This window comes from Perca flavescens, chromosome 4 (genome assembly GCF_004354835.1).
Source record: "Perca flavescens isolate YP-PL-M2 chromosome 4, PFLA_1.0, whole genome shotgun sequence".
NCBI classification, from domain to species: domain Eukaryota; kingdom Metazoa; phylum Chordata; class Actinopteri; order Perciformes; family Percidae; genus Perca; species Perca flavescens.
Window position 1 is genome coordinate 25,597,727 of NC_041334.1, and position 19,232 is coordinate 25,616,958.

At 40.0% G+C, this 19,232-nt stretch overlaps 1 protein-coding gene across 3 annotated transcripts; it reads left to right on the forward strand.

Moving 5' to 3' along the window:
* Positions 1–914: 914 nt before the first annotated feature.
* Positions 915–16,317, forward strand: LOC114554484 (RNA-binding protein 5-B). Of its 3 annotated transcripts, XM_028576360.1 has the most exons (26): positions 915–989; positions 3,152–3,215; positions 7,776–7,829; positions 7,907–8,075; positions 8,181–8,327; positions 8,996–9,065; positions 9,430–9,503; positions 10,569–10,652; positions 11,019–11,079; positions 11,228–11,296; positions 11,391–11,551; positions 11,656–11,753; positions 12,086–12,173; positions 12,854–12,922; positions 13,009–13,081; positions 13,173–13,276; positions 13,400–13,529; positions 13,653–13,744; positions 13,871–14,053; positions 14,143–14,286; positions 14,681–14,755; positions 14,846–15,025; positions 15,207–15,281; positions 15,375–15,475; positions 15,558–15,687; positions 15,871–16,317. In XM_028576360.1, exons 3-26 carry the CDS (start codon positions 7,813–7,815, stop codon positions 15,994–15,996), a joined length of 2,520 nt encoding a protein of 839 aa, XP_028432161.1. In that variant the 5' UTR covers positions 915–989; positions 3,152–3,215; positions 7,776–7,812; the 3' UTR covers positions 15,997–16,317. The 3 variants fall into 3 exon arrangements, with proteins under 3 accessions (XP_028432161.1, XP_028432160.1, XP_028432162.1); XM_028576359.1 differs by lacking the exons at positions 915–989; positions 3,152–3,215 and adding an exon at positions 6,740–7,097; XM_028576361.1 differs by lacking the exons at positions 915–989; positions 3,152–3,215 and adding an exon at positions 6,740–7,097 and having other exon boundaries at positions 8,184–8,327.
* Positions 16,318–19,232: the final 2,915 nt, after the last annotated feature.

Consider the following 19,232-nt stretch of genomic DNA (forward strand, 5'->3'; position numbering starts at 1 on the left):
ATACTTTGCTTAGTGATCCTTATGGTTTGATGTGATGTGCATGTGTCCTGGTGGCTGGCCATATCTGGAGGTCGTGGAATCTAGAAAGTGTGATCAATAATATTCCAGAAATAAGTGTTCCAGTAGCGTTCAGGAAAGCTAGAAAAATGTTTCTAGAGGGCAGGCTTTATTACAATTATTTATTATTGAGCTAATTTCAAACACTTTTTATCATCCAATAAATCCTGCAGAAAAGGCTGTCGTCCAGACTGGAGCGGTGGGCCATCAGTGAGCTTAGGAGACCAGATGATCCCAGGCGTCCAGGAGTTGTGTGTGATATTCCTGCACCACCCTCAGAAGTGTTGTTGCAGACACAAGTCAGCAGAGAAATACAGCTTGCCTTAGGTGAAACTGAATATGTGAAATATATACATAACCCAATTACTCAGTATGTTTGTGTATTGTTGGTGATGAAAAACTGACCCTGACCTGTGATGTACTGCAAATAATGACTGACACTGAGTTCCAGCTTCTTCTACCACCGGGGCCCCAGCAAAATACATTCAAATATCCATTATGTATGTGAAGTTTTATATTGGACTAAAAATAAAGCATTATAATAGTCTCAACCTTATTTCCTGTTTTATATAATGAACCAAACAGACAAGGGTGAATGTAAAAAAATGTTTTAATATATTATGTGGATTTTAAAATATAATTACAGTAAGACAACGTAAACACAAATTAAATTAAAGGACAGTATACTGTAGTAGGATATATTGACATACAATGGACTAAGAAACTACAAGTACACCAATGAAAACTTAAGAAAAAGGTTATTGTAAGTGTTAATTGAGTATCTGAGCAAAATATGATCAATACATACGCTATTGGTCTATACCCTGGCTGTTTGAAGCCTTCGCACACAGTGTTTCCTCCACAGAGAGACCGAAGGCTCATCTCCCTCTGCTGCTCCCACGTCCTCCTGGTTGGTCGGCCTGCTGCCTGATGTGAGCTGTGATAGAAAATTATAACAAAGTTTCTTACACAAATCAAATGGTAACAAAGTTCTTACTGATAACTGAGGCTTCCAAGGTTGTGTGATTTACGATTAAAATAACTTGCTTTTAAGTAGTCATTAGCAAATGTGTAGGCCTTAAAAACACTATGAACATTTTCCTTATGCTGACCTGCTTGCAAATGCAACAGAAGACATGTAATTAGAGTTAGGATAGCCAGTCTTTGTCATAACTAGGAAAGTACAGATGAGCACAAAACTATAAAGATGAACCAGTTAAGCAGTGCTAACACTGCATTACATGTGTTGGCCTCTAGATATAATACATTATATTCACAGCTTCTACATTGTACAATTTAACCAATACCCTAGCATTGTGTATTATCAGGCCAATAGCAACCACAACAATTAGTAGTTAGCTGGATAATAATTTTTCCTAATAGACCATAATATAGCTACGTTACTAACCTACGGTTACCTGGGAGAGCATCGTAGCTCTGCTCGGGTCCTGCAGGTCTCTACAGAGAGAAGACGATAATTAATACAGCTCCATGAGTAAAGCCTCACGAAGAATACATGATTCCCATGGTAAATTAGCTCAGTAAGGTAGCCGGTGGCTACAAGTTTTAGATAACGTTAGCAGTATAGCTAACGTTAAATGCTAACTTAAAAAAGCTTTACTAGCTAGCTAGCTAGCAACTTAACACAACGAAACAACAAATGTCTAGTTGCAACGTAGATCACAGATAATATATATATGATCAATACTTACACTTTATTAATCTTGTAGTAATCCCCTTTGGACAGGGGCGGATTAAGGTGGTCAGGGGCCCCTAGGCTGCTCTTTGTGTGAGGCCCCCCCTTAATCATTGTGCTTTACTGGAAAAATGTATTTAGTGCCATACATGGTCCACATGCAAATAATAATAATAATTTTAACTGACACACACACACACACACACACACACACACACACACACACACAACTACCACCACACCACATAGGTAAAATGAGTAAACTACATCATAAAACTAACATCAACAGAGATGTAAGTGGAAAGAATACCAGATATTATCCTCTGCCACCACAGCACCAAAACAATTACAATGAAAATGTAACTAAACAGCAAAGCAGCAGAATTCCCTGGATTCACAGTTCAACAGCAAGCTGGTAATCACTTTTAGCATTATAAACCAACAGGTAGGCTACAGCATCTGCAGCAGTGCAGAACACCTGGTTTTACTGAGGCAAAATCACAACATCACTACCAGTGGTGGAAGAAGTATTCAGATCTTTTACTTCAGTAAAAGTACTACCATACTGTCCTGCATTGAAAATGTTACTTAAGTAAAAGTATGTAAGTATCATCAGGAAAATGTACTTGAAATATTAAAAGTGAAAGTACTGAATGTCGAAAAATCCTCATATTTTTTAAACAAACCAAACAGTACTGTCAATCAACTAGTGTTTAATGGTCTATTTTATGGTCTACTCTACTTTGCGACAGTAAGTCACTGGTTATGACACAATCGTTAGCGTATTTTTACAAAAACGTCTGCTACGGAGCCATAACGTGAGGTACAAGGTAATGGAGCCTTTTATACATTGTCGTGTTTCTTTAGAATTAAACAGTGGACAAATAGAGTCTTTAAACGCTTCAGATGTAAAGTTATTCGCAGTCAAGTGACGTAAAAAAATAAATGGCGGTCAGTGGAATGCTAACAAGAGGTGATACCTTTGTAGCAACAAAATGGCGCCATCGGAGGTTCACGTTCTAAAGCGAAGCTTACCCCCTTGGTTCTGGTTCTGTTGACAGCATTGACATATATATAAGGTTGACAGTTGCGTTCCGTTGCTCTGATTGGTTGTAGGTCTATCCAATGAATGCAGGGGCATTTTTTTTCCTGGTTCTGTTGGAACACGCCCCATAATCACAGCCCAATGGAGCGGTTTCAGACTCACATTCTGACTAGAATCTGAGTAGGACCACGTCAGGCTAGGTCTAAACCGTTCTACAGAGAAGAATGGCGTCACTGTTTTGAGATTTGTCATACATTTGGGCCTTTTTTGAAGAAATGTAAATAGTTTGTCCTTTATATGAATTATAATGCTCATTATGTTTATTTTTGCACTGGATGACTCCAAATATGTAGGAGATGTTATGGAACGACACAGGAGGAGGGACCCAAAAGCAGACGGCCAGCACAAAAAGTAAAGGTAAATGTTTTAATGCGTGAAATATATACAATAAATGTGCGGCTGGCAAAAGAGGGGAAGTTGTGTCGAGGGAATCCAGTGGTGAGTGGTGGGTGCTATGTGCTCTCCTGAGCGCGCCCTGTGACGTGGTGGGGGTGATCATGTGGTAGGCCTCCTCCAGAGTCCAAACAATTGAGTCCAAACCACAGAGAGAGAAGGGCAGGTGCGAGGAGCAAGCAGGCAGGCAGGCAAACGAACGAGCAAGGCAGGCTGCAACCTGAGACAAACAGAAAACTAAGTTAGCCACACAAGCAAGAACACAGAAAATACAGGGAACTAGGATTGCCACTATACCACGCTTGTAGACTGTACGATTTGGCGAGGAGTGGATCACAGAGCCAGCCTTAAGTACTGCAGGAGGGTGATGAGGGAATGAGCTTCACCTGGAGCCACCTGCCAGCTGAGCCACGCCCACAGCAATCAGCACAGGCTGCCATGATGACATCATGACAGGAGAACTGTTTTAGACAACACACATGCTTGTGTAGCATTGCTGTGGGTGTAATATCAATAAAAATGACATTATTATTTTGATTATTGGCAAAAGCGTCTGGACTTTTTAGAAAAAATTTATGTATTTTGTCAACTGCTTTATCCAGTATCAATTCTAAATACTATCGGTCGATTAATCGGTTATCGGCAAATACGGCCCAACCTATATCGGTATCGGTAAAATCCATCGGTCAACCTCTATTGTAGTGTTATCATCAACAGTTTGTCCACCACTCAGTTTTATCAAGGGGTTAAGTGTTTTTAGGGGAGTTGTGTTTACCGCAGCCGGTTGTAGCCTCACTCCCTCATCTCTGTCCCTCTCCTCCTGAGTCTCCTCCTCACTGTGCATGTCACTGTAGCCGACACCAGCACCACTATCATCGGCCACGGGAGCTGATGAAGGTCCTGCTACTGGCTAAAACATGTCTGTCCATTTGACACATTTGGCAGCGTTTTTTTTTCTCACGCAGCTTCTCAGCACCTCTTTTGCGTTTCTTCTCCATGATCTCTATTACTGTTCTAGCCTGGCAGATGCACACCCGAAACTGCATGCAGGCAGAAATCTCAAAGAGGGTGCTGTTTAAAGATATGCTGTCCTCTTCATTGTCTTGGTTAACGTTATCCTCACCTAGCGCCACTTCACAGCTAGCCGCTGCTGTAGCGGCATATTCATCGCTTTGGACTGTTGTTCTTCATGTCTGTATCCCCAACAGTAGTCGTAAAAAAAGTTTCTGTTTGTGTACTTCCCAGCTCTCCTGTCACTGTGTTTATCTTTCGCGCCGCGCACCGTTATGGACTAGTCCATTTCAATTTGAAAGTAGGGGGTGTATGGAAAAAAAATAGTCTATGTGATATTTTTGACTAAAGTGTTTTTTGGCCAGCCCAGAGTCAATTGAAAAAACAATGGGCCAATTAAAAAATAAATGTTTCTTATGGGCCAACTAGGGTCTTTTTTTTTTCGCGCTGAAGTAAATTCAAAATAATAATTAATTGTCTGGCTAATCCGGGGCCCCTGCACACGTGGGGCCCCTAGGCTTCAGCCTCAAAAGCCTGTGCATTAATCCGCGCCTGCCTGTTGAGTGGCTTATGTGTCCTCCAGACCAGACTCTGAGTCTCTAACGTTAGTTTACCTGCACTGAGGCTGAGCTGTCACTCAAACTTTCCCTGAACTTTCCCTTAACACTCATTAGCCAATGGGGACGCACCCCTGTAAGACCCGCCCACGCGAGATATTTGTGTCAGAATCGCAAGCAAAAACTCAGGGAGCGCAAAGGAGAAAGCTGGGAACATGACTGCAAACGTGATGGAGAGAGCAAAAGACTGATCATTGAGAAAGAAGCAGAGGGAACTGTAACCAAAATGACATAATATCAAACAAATAAAAGACCAATAGTTTACAACTACACAAATGTTTTGTTTGCAAGTTTTAAGTTTTACCTTTTGAGGTGACAATTTTTTTGCTTGAGTTAGTGTTTTTTGTTTGATACTTGAGAAGTTTTGCTTGGAATTAAAGTCACAAAACTAATCCCATACTTTTTGACCTTGTTGCAAACTGTTGCACGATCTGCTGCTCCTCTTTTTTTGCACTCTAAAATATTCGTTCTGCCTTATAATTCATGTACCAGATAAAGGATCTGTTGTATAAAGGAACATATATTATATTTTTCAACCCTACTCTCTCGGATATTTTTCTTTTTCTTTTGGCTTATCGACAAACAAGCGTCAAAGATTCCCCCAGTCAACACCAAGGTGATAAAGAACAAACTCAAGACAAAATAGTCACTACAACGCCTATTGCATTAAAAACAAAAACTACAAAAATATTTGGCATAAAAAATATACATTAAGTAGGCTATAAGTAAAAGTAAGCCACTCATTAATTGGTACTAAGCCCCCCTGGTGACATTTCAGAATCATAACCATACATATTATATTGTTGGATTATAATTATTGATGTATTTTGTACATCACTTTAATGTTGCCTCTGGTACTGATGTGTAACTTGTTAATTTCCCCCAAGGATCAATCAAGTATTTTCTTAAGTTATAATAATCAGAATAATGTATTTGTTGAGTATATTTTGTATTAATTTTAACCTGCAAAGTAATAACTATACTAAAGGTATTCAATTAATGTAATGGAGTAAAAAATGCAATATTTCCCTCTAAATTGAGTAGAAGTAGTAGAAAATGAAATATTAAGTAGCCTAAAGTACAAGTAGCCTACCTCAAAATAGTAGCCTAATTAAAGTAGTTTAAAGTTACTTTCCACCACTGGACAGCACACAGTGAATATCAGGTGACATGTTGTAGGTTAGTAGGCTACACCTATAGGCAACCAAAGACGGTAAGGAATAGTATTTTAGATCAGATTCTTTATTTGCTCAACAATTTCATTTGAGGTCAACACCATTGTAAATTGTATAGGGGGATGAACTGTCCTTTTCAATGGAATTCTATTTACACTGCAACAGAAAATCAAGTTGGGGTCATAGAATGTTTATGTTTACAAGGTCTTTCCTGCTTTCCTTCTGGCAATTTGTATGCTAAAATGTACAGTTGAAATGTCTTTCAAAAAAAAAAAAAAAAAATTCAAGCCCTAGATGATAATCCAAAATATAAAAATATAATGCGTAATAAGACTCATGGACATTCTGTATTGCTTTCAAATATGTATTCTCCTGTAGATCAATCTTTCTCATTTAATGTTATCCCTGCTGAGTCAACACATGCAGGCAGGTGTTTACTTTTACCTCCTATTTTGTGTCTTTTGTTTAAATGCGTCTGTTCACATCAATGATACATTTATGTATGATAACGTTACCTAATGCAGTAATTATTTTATAAACCCTTGGACTTTAATAGCTCAGATGTGTCCCAGTAAGATATCTCAGTGAGTCAGCACGCACAATACCAGGGCCTCTCCTAAGTGGAATGCAGCCATCATTAATGGGTTTGAATACACCTGTGCTTTTCCTACTATGACATGTCAACATGTCTGCCGTGAAAAAGGTCTATTCCACATATCGTATTCTGTGTTCTAGTTTTCCGAACATTTTCAACAAATTTACTATTTTAAAAGTGATAGGGACAAAAACATCCCCAGTGTAAATGACAAGACACCTATGGTCATTTCACAGGGATACAGAGCTTTATTATTCGCCTATTTGTTCACTGTGTCCTCCCGATCAATCGGTGGCGGTAATGCCCAATGACTCTTTGTTGTCAGTCCTAAAACAGGGAAGAAGAAGACTCTTCTGCTGACCGGTAGAACAGAAAAACACTTCAAGAAAACCCAGAAACATTATATTATCATTGACTATCAGATGCAGCAGGCTGTGTTATTTAAACGGTACGTAAGACGAAAGAAACGAATTTTATATTTGTTGTTTCGGCTAACGTAAAATAAGTTATTCAACGCTAAGCTAGTTAAAGCTAACGTCAATCGCGCTTAGCTAAACTGGTCTGCTTGCTACAGTGTTAGCAAAGGCCCGTTTGTTTCAGCAGGGTTATCGCTGGAAAGCAGTTTGCAGTCCGATCTGAGCCTTAAACGATCCCTAGACCAGTTACAGTTCACCTCTGAAACCACCTTTCTGTCAGTCGTTTCAAATAAGGCCTTTGGTATGCCTTAGCACCTATTTTTATTTTTTATTTCTGTAAGTAAATTAATATTACAAAGTATTCATTTCAAATTTGGTTCTTAACGTACAGTTAAAACAAATCAAATCAATTCCAATCATAAGGTAGGGTATTGTGGTTGTAAGATATTTAAAAGCTGAATATTTTAATTACACTGTTTGTAAAAGCCCAACTACGTACAAGAGTTGAAAATAAGCAATAGCTATGAACTCTCCATGCAGCACCACAGTTTCATGCTCTGTATTGGAACTGTATATGTTAAATTGCATCGTCCAAATCAAATTCAATATCAATCTCTGTGAGGTTTCCCCTGGGTGACGTTAAACACCTGCTGACAGCTATTTTTGATAGTGATTTAATGGCTAATAAAAATCTTTGGATTTTTCTACAGAGTTCCTTGTTTAAACGTGTCTCCTCTACATTAAACCATGGGAGTAGATAAAAGGTAAGAGGAACATGATCCAATATGGTAGGGACACATATTCATTCTGTTCACACTGACACTTATTTTCTTTTTTTCAGGCTTAGTCGGGGTGAGCGTAGTGGAAGATATGGTTCGGACGGGAGGAGAGATGACCCAGAATGGCATGAAAGAAGGAGTAGAGATGTTGAGAAGGATTATGATCGACTACGGGGCGATGATAGACACAGAGAGCGCTTTGAGGAGCGTAGAGACCGAGACAGTCCAGAGGTGAATATTAAGGAATACCTTTGTGAGCTAATGTTACTTTCACACCTGTAACAGAAAAATACAAAACATCTTAGTTCTAAATTTAATAACTGCATTATTTTGCAGCAGAGGGGCAGAAAACGACGCAATAGTGACCGATCCGATGATGAATACGATGGGGATTATCCAGACCAGGACTTCAAAATGGAGCAGGAGGAGGAAAGCAAGACTATCATGCTGAGGGGTCTCTCTCTTCATGTCACAGAGGATGATGTAAGCTCACAAGTCTTACTGAGTCTCACTGATGCTTTTTAAGGATAAAGCCACAGTGAGTGTAGCGAGATAGGCAGAGCTGCTGCCTTCTGGTTAAACAGAACAGTGAATCCCTTGTGAAGAGTGTGATACTGTAGAGGCAGAGAGAAGCAGGTTGTCAGCTTTTAGAGCAAAGTTCAAATCTGTAAACTGACCTGGAATGGGTGTAAAGTTAGGGTGCATAAATCAGTCACCCCTGAGATTCTTTTGTAATGTAAATAAGTGTAAATTGTAAAAATCTGAGGCAGCTTCTGCACTGATCTGTCTCATTTGCTGACCTATTTTTTTTAAAATTATTATTAATAAAAACACTTGGGCTGGCATGATAATTGATCTTCCATCAAAACAGCTAGTTGTTGTTCTGAGGGTTTGTTGAGGCAGTTTGTGTAGTTGAGGAAGTTGAATTTGTTCCAGGCGTGCAAACAATGTCAGCTGCTTTTTTGTGACCTCACTACATTAGGAAGAAATAGGCAGCTGACCATTTCTAAAAATTGAGAAATGGTATACATTCTGAATTTTTGTTTAATTTGTTATTAAAACTTGATTGTGAAATGTTGTGCTAGGCAGAACAGTGGAAAAAGAACAGTAGTTGTATTCCGATGAATCTGACCTCTTCCTCAATTCTCCAGATCCGCTCAGCGCTCGAGCAGCTGCAGGGCCCCCAGCCTGTGGACATTCGCTTGATGAAGAAAAGGACAGGTGAGTGTTGAGTGTCTCACAATCACTTCCAAGCTCTGTCTTACAACCCACTTTACCTGTTTTATTGCCATCCCTGAAAAAAGCCTCATTACAACTGTCAGAGGATGCTTTGTGTCACATAGATCGGTTTTGATAATATCACCAGGTAAGGAGGTAACTGTATCTACTATTCCTCTACCATTTTTGTGCAGACATTACATGTTATGGTAAAAAAAACTCTACCACCATCCCCATGACCTTGTAAGCACCTCCCCACCTCCGTTTTGATTTGAATTGGACTGTACAAGCCCATTGTGAGTTTGAATGTTGCACCAAAGCATTCTAACTAACACGCATCCCGTCTATATTTGAATGCTGTCTCTAGGTATAAGCCGAGGTTTCGCCTTCGTGGAGTTTTATCACTTGCAAGATTCTACCCGATGGATGGAGACCAATCAGGTTGCCTCAACAATCACCAAGTTTAGAGTTATTCTTGGAGATTAGAGCCCCAATTAACCGATACATGACCATGATCATTGAAAGTTGTGCATTTATATTCCATATACAGAGCTAAAAACTGTTGGTATTTAGTTGCAGGACTGTATAATAACCTTGGTCACACAAAACTGTGATATCTGGTAATTCCTTTTGATATCACACACTTGGCTGATTCATTTAGTTTACAGCAGCTTTTTTCAGACAAAATAGCCTCTCAACTGCTTAGTTTACTGTGTGTTGTGAGTTCAGTGTTGAATAACGGTATAAATGATTTTGCTTTTGGAAATGCAATGAAATCTTTTGTCTGTTCTGTTTCAAATATTAACCAAGGTGCTAGGCAGAACATTTTTAGGACCTTAAGGAGATATTTTGCTGATTTAAATCCAGCTCTGTGTCATGGCAATGTGGGCGGTGTGTTTTAGATGAACAGTGTTTGGCTTCCCTCCGTGGCGCAGAGCAGTGGAGCTCTGCAGAGATCCACCGGATTGGCAGACTTTCATTGCTTTGCTGCTTCGTGCAGTGGTGCCACGGAGGGAAGCCAAACACTGTTGATCTAAACATGCTGCCCACACAAAGATGACACAGAGCTGGTTTAAAATCAGCAAAGTAATCCCTTTAAGCTAAATAAGCCTTTTGCCTCTCCTTATGAAAGTATACTTCCTGTTTCCAGAATCCGAGTAGTCTTGATCAGTCCTGACTATACATTGGTTCCATATCACATTCTGCTCCAGCTCAGTCACTTGGATAGTTTCTCTTCTCTATTTAAAATCCGAAGACTGGAGTGAGACAAGGACGAGCTGGCAGCACTCCGATCCCAAACCACCACAACAATTTTTTTTCTGAGAACTCATTCCCTCGTACACAGAACTGCAGCTTTCTCTCTGAACTTCACTTTCTACCTCTGTTCCCTTGCACTACCTGAGACACTCTACCTAAGCAGCTAAGAGTGTAGCCACTCTTCCCGTTGCAGCTGCTCTCACTCTTCTCTTTGGAATTTCAAATAACTGGTTGCTTTCGACTTTGCAGAATAAGTTGGTGATCCAGGGGAAAAGCATTGCGGTGCACTACAGCAACAGGAGACAGAAGTTTGAAAACTGGCTTTGCAATGCAGTTGAGTGTAATTTCTAACTATTATAGTTCAAGTAACTATTTGCCTTTTGCACCAGTACATAGTACAAGCACTTTGGAATTCTTGCACAGTTTTCTCAGTCAAAAGAAGAAAAGAGAGAATCTTGAACAGCACATGTACTAGCTTTTATAGGTTTCACCTAGAGGTCTGTTGCACATGGACTGAACATAGGCTGTAACGGTCATGCTAGTACGACAAGTTTACGTACTAATATGTAAATAAGTCGGTATAAAGTGCATGTGTGTGTTAGGTACTACATTGTGATCCCAGAATATTTTATTTTTTCCCCTTTTTTTAAAAAAAAAAAAAAAGAAAAAGACTAAAACATTGTCATTGTCTTATCACAGTGTGGTTTGTACAATTTCCGGAAGAGGCTGAAGTGTTTCAGGTGTGGAGCAGCCAAAGTTGGTGAGTTGTTACTTCCAACAAACCAAAAGTATAATTTGTGTTCTTCTTGGTAAGTGTGTACCTTCCACTGTGTCTTGTAGTATTTTAGTGGCTTGCACTGAGTAATTGTAACCTATGTGTAACTCTACTTTGTTATTGCGGAGTACAGATGGGGAGTCACCAGGACTGAGTGGTTTAAATGCTGAGTCTCAACAGCCAGGAGATTACAACGGAGACAGTGAGTGTCTTTTCACCACATATTGAAATAGTACGTTCGTCCAGTAAATATTTTCTACATTTTATTCATGAATGCTTTTTTTGTTTGTTTACAGCAATAATTTTGAGAAACATTGCCCCTCTTTCAACTGTTGATGGGATTTTGAACATATTGGCCCCCTATGCCAACCTGTCAGCGGGCAACATCCGCCTCATCAAAGACAAGCAAACGGGACAGAATAGAGGCTTTGCCTTTGTTCAGCTCTCATCTCCCTTGGTATGTTATTTCTGTAGCCAATATGTAGTCATAATATAAGTCAGTATGTTTGTTCTGGGGGTGAACACACGTGCCACAATCTTGCTTCTTCACTTGCTGTATAGGAGGCTTCTCAGCTGCTCACCATTCTCCAGAGCCTTCAGCCACCTCTAAAACTGGATGGAAAAACAATTGGTGTGGATTATGCCAAGAGTGCTAGGAAGTGAGTCATCATACACACATACCGTTTTATTCAGCTTACTATTAATAGAATATAAGCTCTTTTGGATCCCCACTGTGTGAACTGCACCAGTTTTGTCCTCACGTAGTATAGTTTTTTTTTTTTTTTTTTCATTCATTTGTTTTGCACTAAAAATGAAATTATGTTGTAAATTAATGTTCACTTATTATAAAATTTACATTTTGTAATCACATTTTGCTGAAAGGTGCCTATTTAATCCTGCAGGCAGGTTCTGTATTCAAATGCAAGAATAGTTAAAGCAAATTAAGGGCTCATTTTCATCCTGCTTGAGCTGCAAAATGTGTCCTTTCCAGAGACTCGGCGCAGCCTGATGGGATCAGAGCAAGTGCTCTTTCTGTTGCCAGCACAGCCATTGCTGCCGCTCAGTGGTCATCCAGCCAGGTATCAGGGTTTTACTCGTGCTGTTCCGTATTTCTAAGTAATTTTAATTTGTTGCACTTAAAATTTCCTGATCTAAGTGGTGTGACATTAAAGTAAGGAAAAGAACACTTGTGTTCTGACATGCTAAAAGGTGGTATGAGTACAAACAAATGTGTGAACCACGGGGGGGGGGAAGCATTTTGGTGATTTTTTTTCTTTTCTTTTTTTCTCCCCAAGGACTGTAGTGTTTTGGCAGGAGTATGCAGATATATTTGTGTTTTTATTGTGATTTATCAAGACCGAAGGTGGTTGTGTGTATTATTTCATACATCCTTGCAGGGATGCAAACTTTAAAAGTAAGAAGGAAACTTAAGCTACATCAAATGACTCCCTGTAATGTAAAATGTTTGCTGTTATGATTATCGAGGAAAAAAAAACAGCGTACGTAAGTAATGAGATGAAACGACCAGGAAGCTACAATAAAAAGCTGCAAAGTGGGGTGTTAGTTCTCAGACGGGTCATCAGTGTTAAAAACACTGACATTGCAAGGAGTCATGCATAATGCATAATATAATATATAACTGATTTTACACATTTATTTGCAAGATATTGGCTCAGTTGTGAATGCAACTTGGCATGTTTTAATTAGGGTTATTGTGTGTTGTTACTGACTTTGCTCTCATCTCTGTACATTGTTGTAGTTACAGCAAGGTTCAGGTTCCACCTCTGGCTACATTGCTCTTCCAGAGGGCTATGCACAGCAAACACAGGTCAGTTCACAGTCTACCTTATTAGGACAGTGACTACAACGAGAAAGCCCGATGATTGACATCCATTTTTTCCCCCTGTGATGTAGGGACAGAGTTATCAAGTGTGGCAGCAGCAGCCTGAAGCATTGGCTCCTGCTGTTGGAGATGGATTACTTGGAGGTAATAGGAGGTTTCATTCACTCAGAGATATTTTGAATGATATTTATATTAAGGCTGGGGTCGCTAATCCATCATTACCAACTGTTTTTAGCTCCTCCGGGAATAAAGACGTTGATCCCTGCAGCCGCAGGTGTGGTCATATCCCCGACGGCTCAGGTTTACCAACCGGTTATTATCAGCCAGCCTGCCATACAGGTAGACCATGTATTACTATGGCCTTTATGGACTGCAAACACAACTACTAATTTATAACTCGGGTGTTTGGTGGCTGTAAAGGTAATTCATGATTTCTTAATTCTCTCCCCCCCTCACTGTCAGTCACATCAGTTAGTGATGGCTGTTGATGCAGCACAACAGACTGCTAGTGTTTGCACTGCACCACTGCTAACACCAGCGGCTGCCACTGTTGCAACTGTTGTCTGTGCTTTCCCAACTGCTAACACAACAGGTGAGATCAGTTAGCTACACAATGACTCCTCTGCATGTGAATTAATAGATCAACCTTTGATTCATTTTATGTGATTTGTAAAGCATGTTTTGTTTCATATGTGCCTCTTTTTTGCATCTGAAGCTGCCCCTCACACCTCCACGTACCAGTATGATGAGTCTTCGGGTTACTATTACGATCCACAGACCGGCCTATACTATGATCCCAGCAGCCAAGTATGTTCCCTCTGGTCTTACTATATGTGCAGAATATACTGGCAGACATTATGTATTTGTATGTCATTTATTTTATCCAAAACAGTTTATACATTTTTTTCTTTTTCTTGCGCTTATTACGAATAGTACTATTATAACTCAGAGACTCAGCAGTACCTCTTCTGGGACAGTGAGAAGGAGACGTACATCCCTGCACCAGCTAAATCAGACACGAGCACAGAACAGGTGTCAGCGAACAGCTCCTCAGCACCAAACAGTGAGGAGCCCAAAGAGAAAAAAGAAAAGCCCAAAAGCAAGTCTGCACAGCAGGTAAATGCTACTTTTAAATACGTTTTATTTTCTGTGTGGCTCATATCTTGTCATTTAAATATCTACACTGGCTGTTAATACAATTGCAGATTGCAAAGGACATGGAGCGTTGGGCGAAATCCTTAAATAAGCAAAAAGAAAGTTTTAAGAGCAGTTTCCTTGGACCATCCAAGGAGGAAGAGAGGAGAGAGTCTGCAGCTGCCGACGCAGGTTTCTTCCTCTTTGAGAAAAAGGTATTTAGCAGTCACTACTAGGCCTAAGTATGTTTTGCATTGGTGTCATAGCATACTTGAAACAGTACTAATATAGACCGAAGGCTAACTGGGAATGTGTGTGTGTGTGTGTGTGTGTGTGTGTGTGTGTGTGTGTGTGTGTGTGTGTGTGTGTGTGTGTGTGTGTGTGTGTGTGTGTGTGTGTGTGTGTGTGTGTGTGTGTGTGTGTGTGTGTGTGTGTGTGTGTGTGTGTGTGTGTGTGTGTGTGTGTGAACAAGAATGCTTCAAACCAGTAGCTTTTTATTAATGACGAACATAGAGTAAGAGACCGTCCTTTGCGTTGTGGACAATCGTGTAGTAGTAATAATATAGCTTACATGTGTTATTTGTTGAGATTTTGTTGCTTCCTTTTTAGCAAATAGGAGGTTTTGAGATGCCATCTTTAATGACTGAACAATTCAAGATCACAGAGCAGGAGACTTCAGCTAAGGTTTGTTTGTGCCTTTATTTCCCCACTCTGCAATATGAATGGAAAATAAATCCCATAACCCTTGGCCCTTTATGCATTTTCATATTGCAGAGTGGTCTGGTTGCTGCTTACAATGGAGACAGTGACCCAGAGGAGGGTGGCTCCGATAGAGCAGCGGATGAGGAGGGAAAAATAACCGACTGGAATAGGAGGGTTTGTCTGCTGTGTCGACGGCAGTTCCCCACCAAGGATGCTCTGCTGCGTCACCAGCAGCTCTCAGACCTTCACAAGGTGAGGATGGTAAAACAGCGGGCGGTTAATCTGCAAGTAGCTTTGAATATTCTGGGCGCTGCCATCTGTTCAACCTATAAAGCTTCAATACAAAATGGAAAGGACAATTATTGATCTTATGCTGTCTTGAATATAATGTACAGTATATGTGAGCAATTCAAGTTGGTTTCAATTGTTTCAGCAAAACCTGGAAATTCAAAGAAGATCAAAACTCACAGAAGCTGAGCTGGAGGAGCTGGAGAGAAAAGAAACTGAGGTATTTGGCTCAAGAATATACATCCATATCAGTGATTATTTTGTTGTTGCAATGAGGACACCTTGAATAAATTTTCATGGTCATTTTTAAAAGCTGAAATACAGAGACAGAGCTGCAGAACGAAGGGAGAAGTATGGAGTTCCTGAACCTCCTGCACCTAGAAAGAAATTCTATCAACCGCCAGCCCCAACAGTGTAAGAATTAAATCTCACTGCAAACATTTGTGAAATTTCTGAGTTTTCCTTTTTAACATCCCCTGTCATTCACCTCTAACAGAAACTACGAACAGCCCACCAAAGATGGCCTTACAAGTGATAACATCGGGAACAAAATGTTGCAAGCGATGGGCTGGCAGGAAGGCAAAGGTCTGGGGCGACACCAACAGGGCATCACCGCTCCCATCTCGGTGAGGAGGACAACATTTCTTTTCCATTTTACTTCAAAATAACACTCATCTCCCTGCCAGCTCCTAACAGATGGAGTATGCATGATAATATGTTCTTTTTCACTCCCAAAGCAATTAGCACTGTTACCTGAGGACTACCTGCGTCCAATCTGTCTCATCTAATAAGCGTCTTTTCCCCCATAGGCTTCATTAAGGACCAAGGGCACGGGCTTAGGTATTAAAGGAAGCTCATATGAACTCTCAGCATCTGACACCTACAAGGATGCGGTTCGTAAGGCCATGTTTGCGCGCTTCAGTGAGATAGAGTGAACTGGAGAGAGAAAAGTAATCCTACTGAACCAGGAAATATAAATTTTGTGGCCAAGTGAAAGTGATCCTACTGTAAAAAGTCGACTTCCCTGCCGCACCACCCCCCTTCACTCAAACTGTAATTTCTATCCTCTCGGTGTATATAAAATGTAGCTTTGTTTTATATAGCTAGATATTTTGTCATCCAAAATATGTTTTCAGTTGAATGAACATGTAAATTGTATAGTATTTGTACATAAAATGATGTGGAACTGCTGAGGTTTTGTTTCTGTGAAAATCTAAATGATCAATGTGACCATTAAACCAGACCATTGTACTTAACATTACTTATCTCCAAAATGGTTTTTCCCTTTACCAGAAAAGTCTTGTTATGAAAAGAATAACATAATAAAAAATGGACCACACCGTTTTTAATCAACATGCAGCTCAGTGAGACCGCTGAGTTGCATGCAGATGATTTCATGGCTCAAATCCGCAGGTTGAGTTTCTTTAATGACTTGGATATGTAGGCTCAGGACTGGAGACTTCCCTTACAGCTTCAGCCGCAGCTATGGTTTTGTTGTACAGTATGGTCCCTAAATCCATGCATAGTTGTGCTTTAAGAAAATAGTTCACTGTATCTGTGACTGTACCTAGCTGTCAAATTATATAAAATGTAAACCTAATGACATGGTCCTCCATCCTGGAACCTCTTGTTCTCTGTGCTCTTGAGAGATCCAATACATCCATAATGGAGTCTAACTACTACACAGGCTAGTTTGAAATGCTTATTCAATTTGGTATGAATATAGTACGGGTTCATCATATGAAAGCTGGAACGATACTGTACTGATACTTATTCTCTGATCATGCTGAATCTCCATCTCTCAGCCACCACTGGATATGCTGTCCATTATTTGTGCCAGACCCTCTATTGGCTGCCTTCATATCCTCTTTCCTGAGGCTTAATGGCTGACATGTTTCATCAGCTCTCGCTTCATGTGGAATGCCAGTGATTTTTGAAGATGCCCCACAAAATCTTTGCTATGTTCGTGCTCATTCCATTTCTCTATTATTTCCTGGAATAACTCAGAGCTAGCTTGAGGATAGACCAGTATGTGAAGCCACTAAGATACAGTACAGCACAGTAGCTCCTGCCACCTTAATGGCTGTGTGTTCCTAATTCTTTAACTCTCTAATGACTGTCCAAAGTGGGGTTTTGACTTAATGTTATTATAGAGCTAATTATATAATAAGGATTTGCGTTGTCCCTGTTGTATTTCCTGGTGTTATAAATGCATAAATTCACTCTCATCCCCGTAGCTAAGAGAAGAAATTTCTTTGACCTGTCACTATTAAAGATTTAAAAAAGGCAGAAACCTTACAAAGAATCCATACAAATTTTCCTTCTGGTTATAAACCTTTTTATCTAGAAAATAAATATGCTTCCAAAACTCATTTTTTGATGATTTATGCTGATAATTTGAGTGCCTTTTATGTATAATTGCTTGTCATATCAAATCTTTTATCCATCTTGCTTTGTAGTTTTATATCTGCGCAGCAGCCTCCCTCACACTGCCTGTCTCACAGTGAAATGATGTCATCACTGCTGTTGGGCACAGGGTAGCTGGAGATTAACATCACTGGTGTTGGGTCATAATACAACAGTTTCAATGGTACCGCTCCAGGATAATTTAAAACCTCTCCATTTGTTTTTCCTGAAGAAATCCTCCTTTTTCGATTCAATCAGCATCTTGTGCATCATACCAGGACAGGTGGCATGGAAAGGCAGGATGCCAGAGCTCACCCAGGTCTCCTCTTGAGTGACAGCCAAACAGTGCCGCGTAACTAACCTTGTAGTAGCACATTGACTGCTTTGATCTTCCTGTTGATTAATAACTCGGCACAAAATTAACTGCTCACTGTCTCACAGGGACACTTTATAATGCATACTTAGTTTTCACTATGGCAGTGGCAGTGGCTCAGCTCCAGAATCTGTGTCAGTTGACTAAGCCATTTTACATAACACAGTCAGTGGCCACACTGAATTCAATTTTGAAAGGATGAGGTTGGCATGTACACCATGTCCCAAATGTATGCAAAAAGAATTTCAGCCCTGGCTGACAATAAAGTTGTATTTTATCGTATAGAGAATGTTCTAGAAATAGGATTTCAGCAAATGCACTTTTAGTCAGAGAACTTAGTTCAATCTTATCGAACAGGCCTTATATCCCTGCTTTTGTCATGCATTACTGTGCCACACTTGAGCAGGTTAGATCACTTAAATAATGGGATTTTGCCGCACCCAGTTAGCATTATGTTTTGCCTTTTACGTTTCACCCCATAACAGACTCTTTAACTCAATCTTGCTGTCTACATTGACATAGAAAACATGCAGAAAGATCTGAAACGGCTGAAGTTGCACACAATGTTTTGTAATGTCCCTGATGTAGTGGAAGAAATGTTATGTGGATATAAATAGGATGATACATTTTGTTAAAACATGACAAGCAGTGACAAAAAAAAAAAAGAAGTGCATCATAAGGCAAGCTGCAGAAAACTGGAAGGAAATTGTCACGTGACGGTACAAGTATAATCTCGCATTGCCAGACCTATCTCCAGAGCGCTGTGGAGTAAGGTCTGGCTACACCACAGATACATTGCAGGATAGGAGAAAAAAATGCTCTGGGTTGTTTGCTTTTCTTTAAACCAGTCACAATTGTCTTGGGCGGCACTGGCTCTGCAAAATGGTCTCCGGAAGGAACTTGTTTTGGTGGAACATTTGCACCCTGATAAAATAAAACGCCACATACAATACAAAATTAAGTTAACTGTTCACACAATATGAGCTATTAGCTGGATACATGGTTAAACGTAATTTGCTCTTACCAGTGTATCGCCATGTGTAACTTTGTCCACAGCATTCCTGCCACAGTCGGTCCCAAAATGTCCCAGTTGGATAGTAAATGCTGTAATGTTAAACATATTCTTTGTAAATCTTTACAATTATTCCCAAGAAGAACAAAGCAAGCCTGCCTTGTTACACAATCCCAAGTTTTCTTCAAAACATGCCATTTTCAGCGTGTAGCTTGCTAGCTTGAAGTTTGTTGTTTCCCACCACGAACAGAGTTTTGCCATTTTCCTGAAAATGAACTGTTGCCGATCCAGGCTAATACAAGTATGACAAGGAGAAGGTTATGACAAAGAAAATTGGACATTTGGGCATGAACCTGAGGAACCTCCATCCATTATCTGAT

Excerpts from the sequence above, each read along its gene's own strand:
- LOC114554484 (XM_028576360.1), top strand. Across the intron at positions 13,082-13,172 it reads TGGAGATGGATTACTTGGAG|CTCCTCCGGGAATAAAGACG; the intron begins GTAATAGGAGGT and ends AACTGTTTTTAG. Across the intron at positions 14,287-14,680 it reads TCTTCCTCTTTGAGAAAAAG|CAAATAGGAGGTTTTGAGAT; the intron begins GTATTTAGCAGT and ends CTTCCTTTTTAG.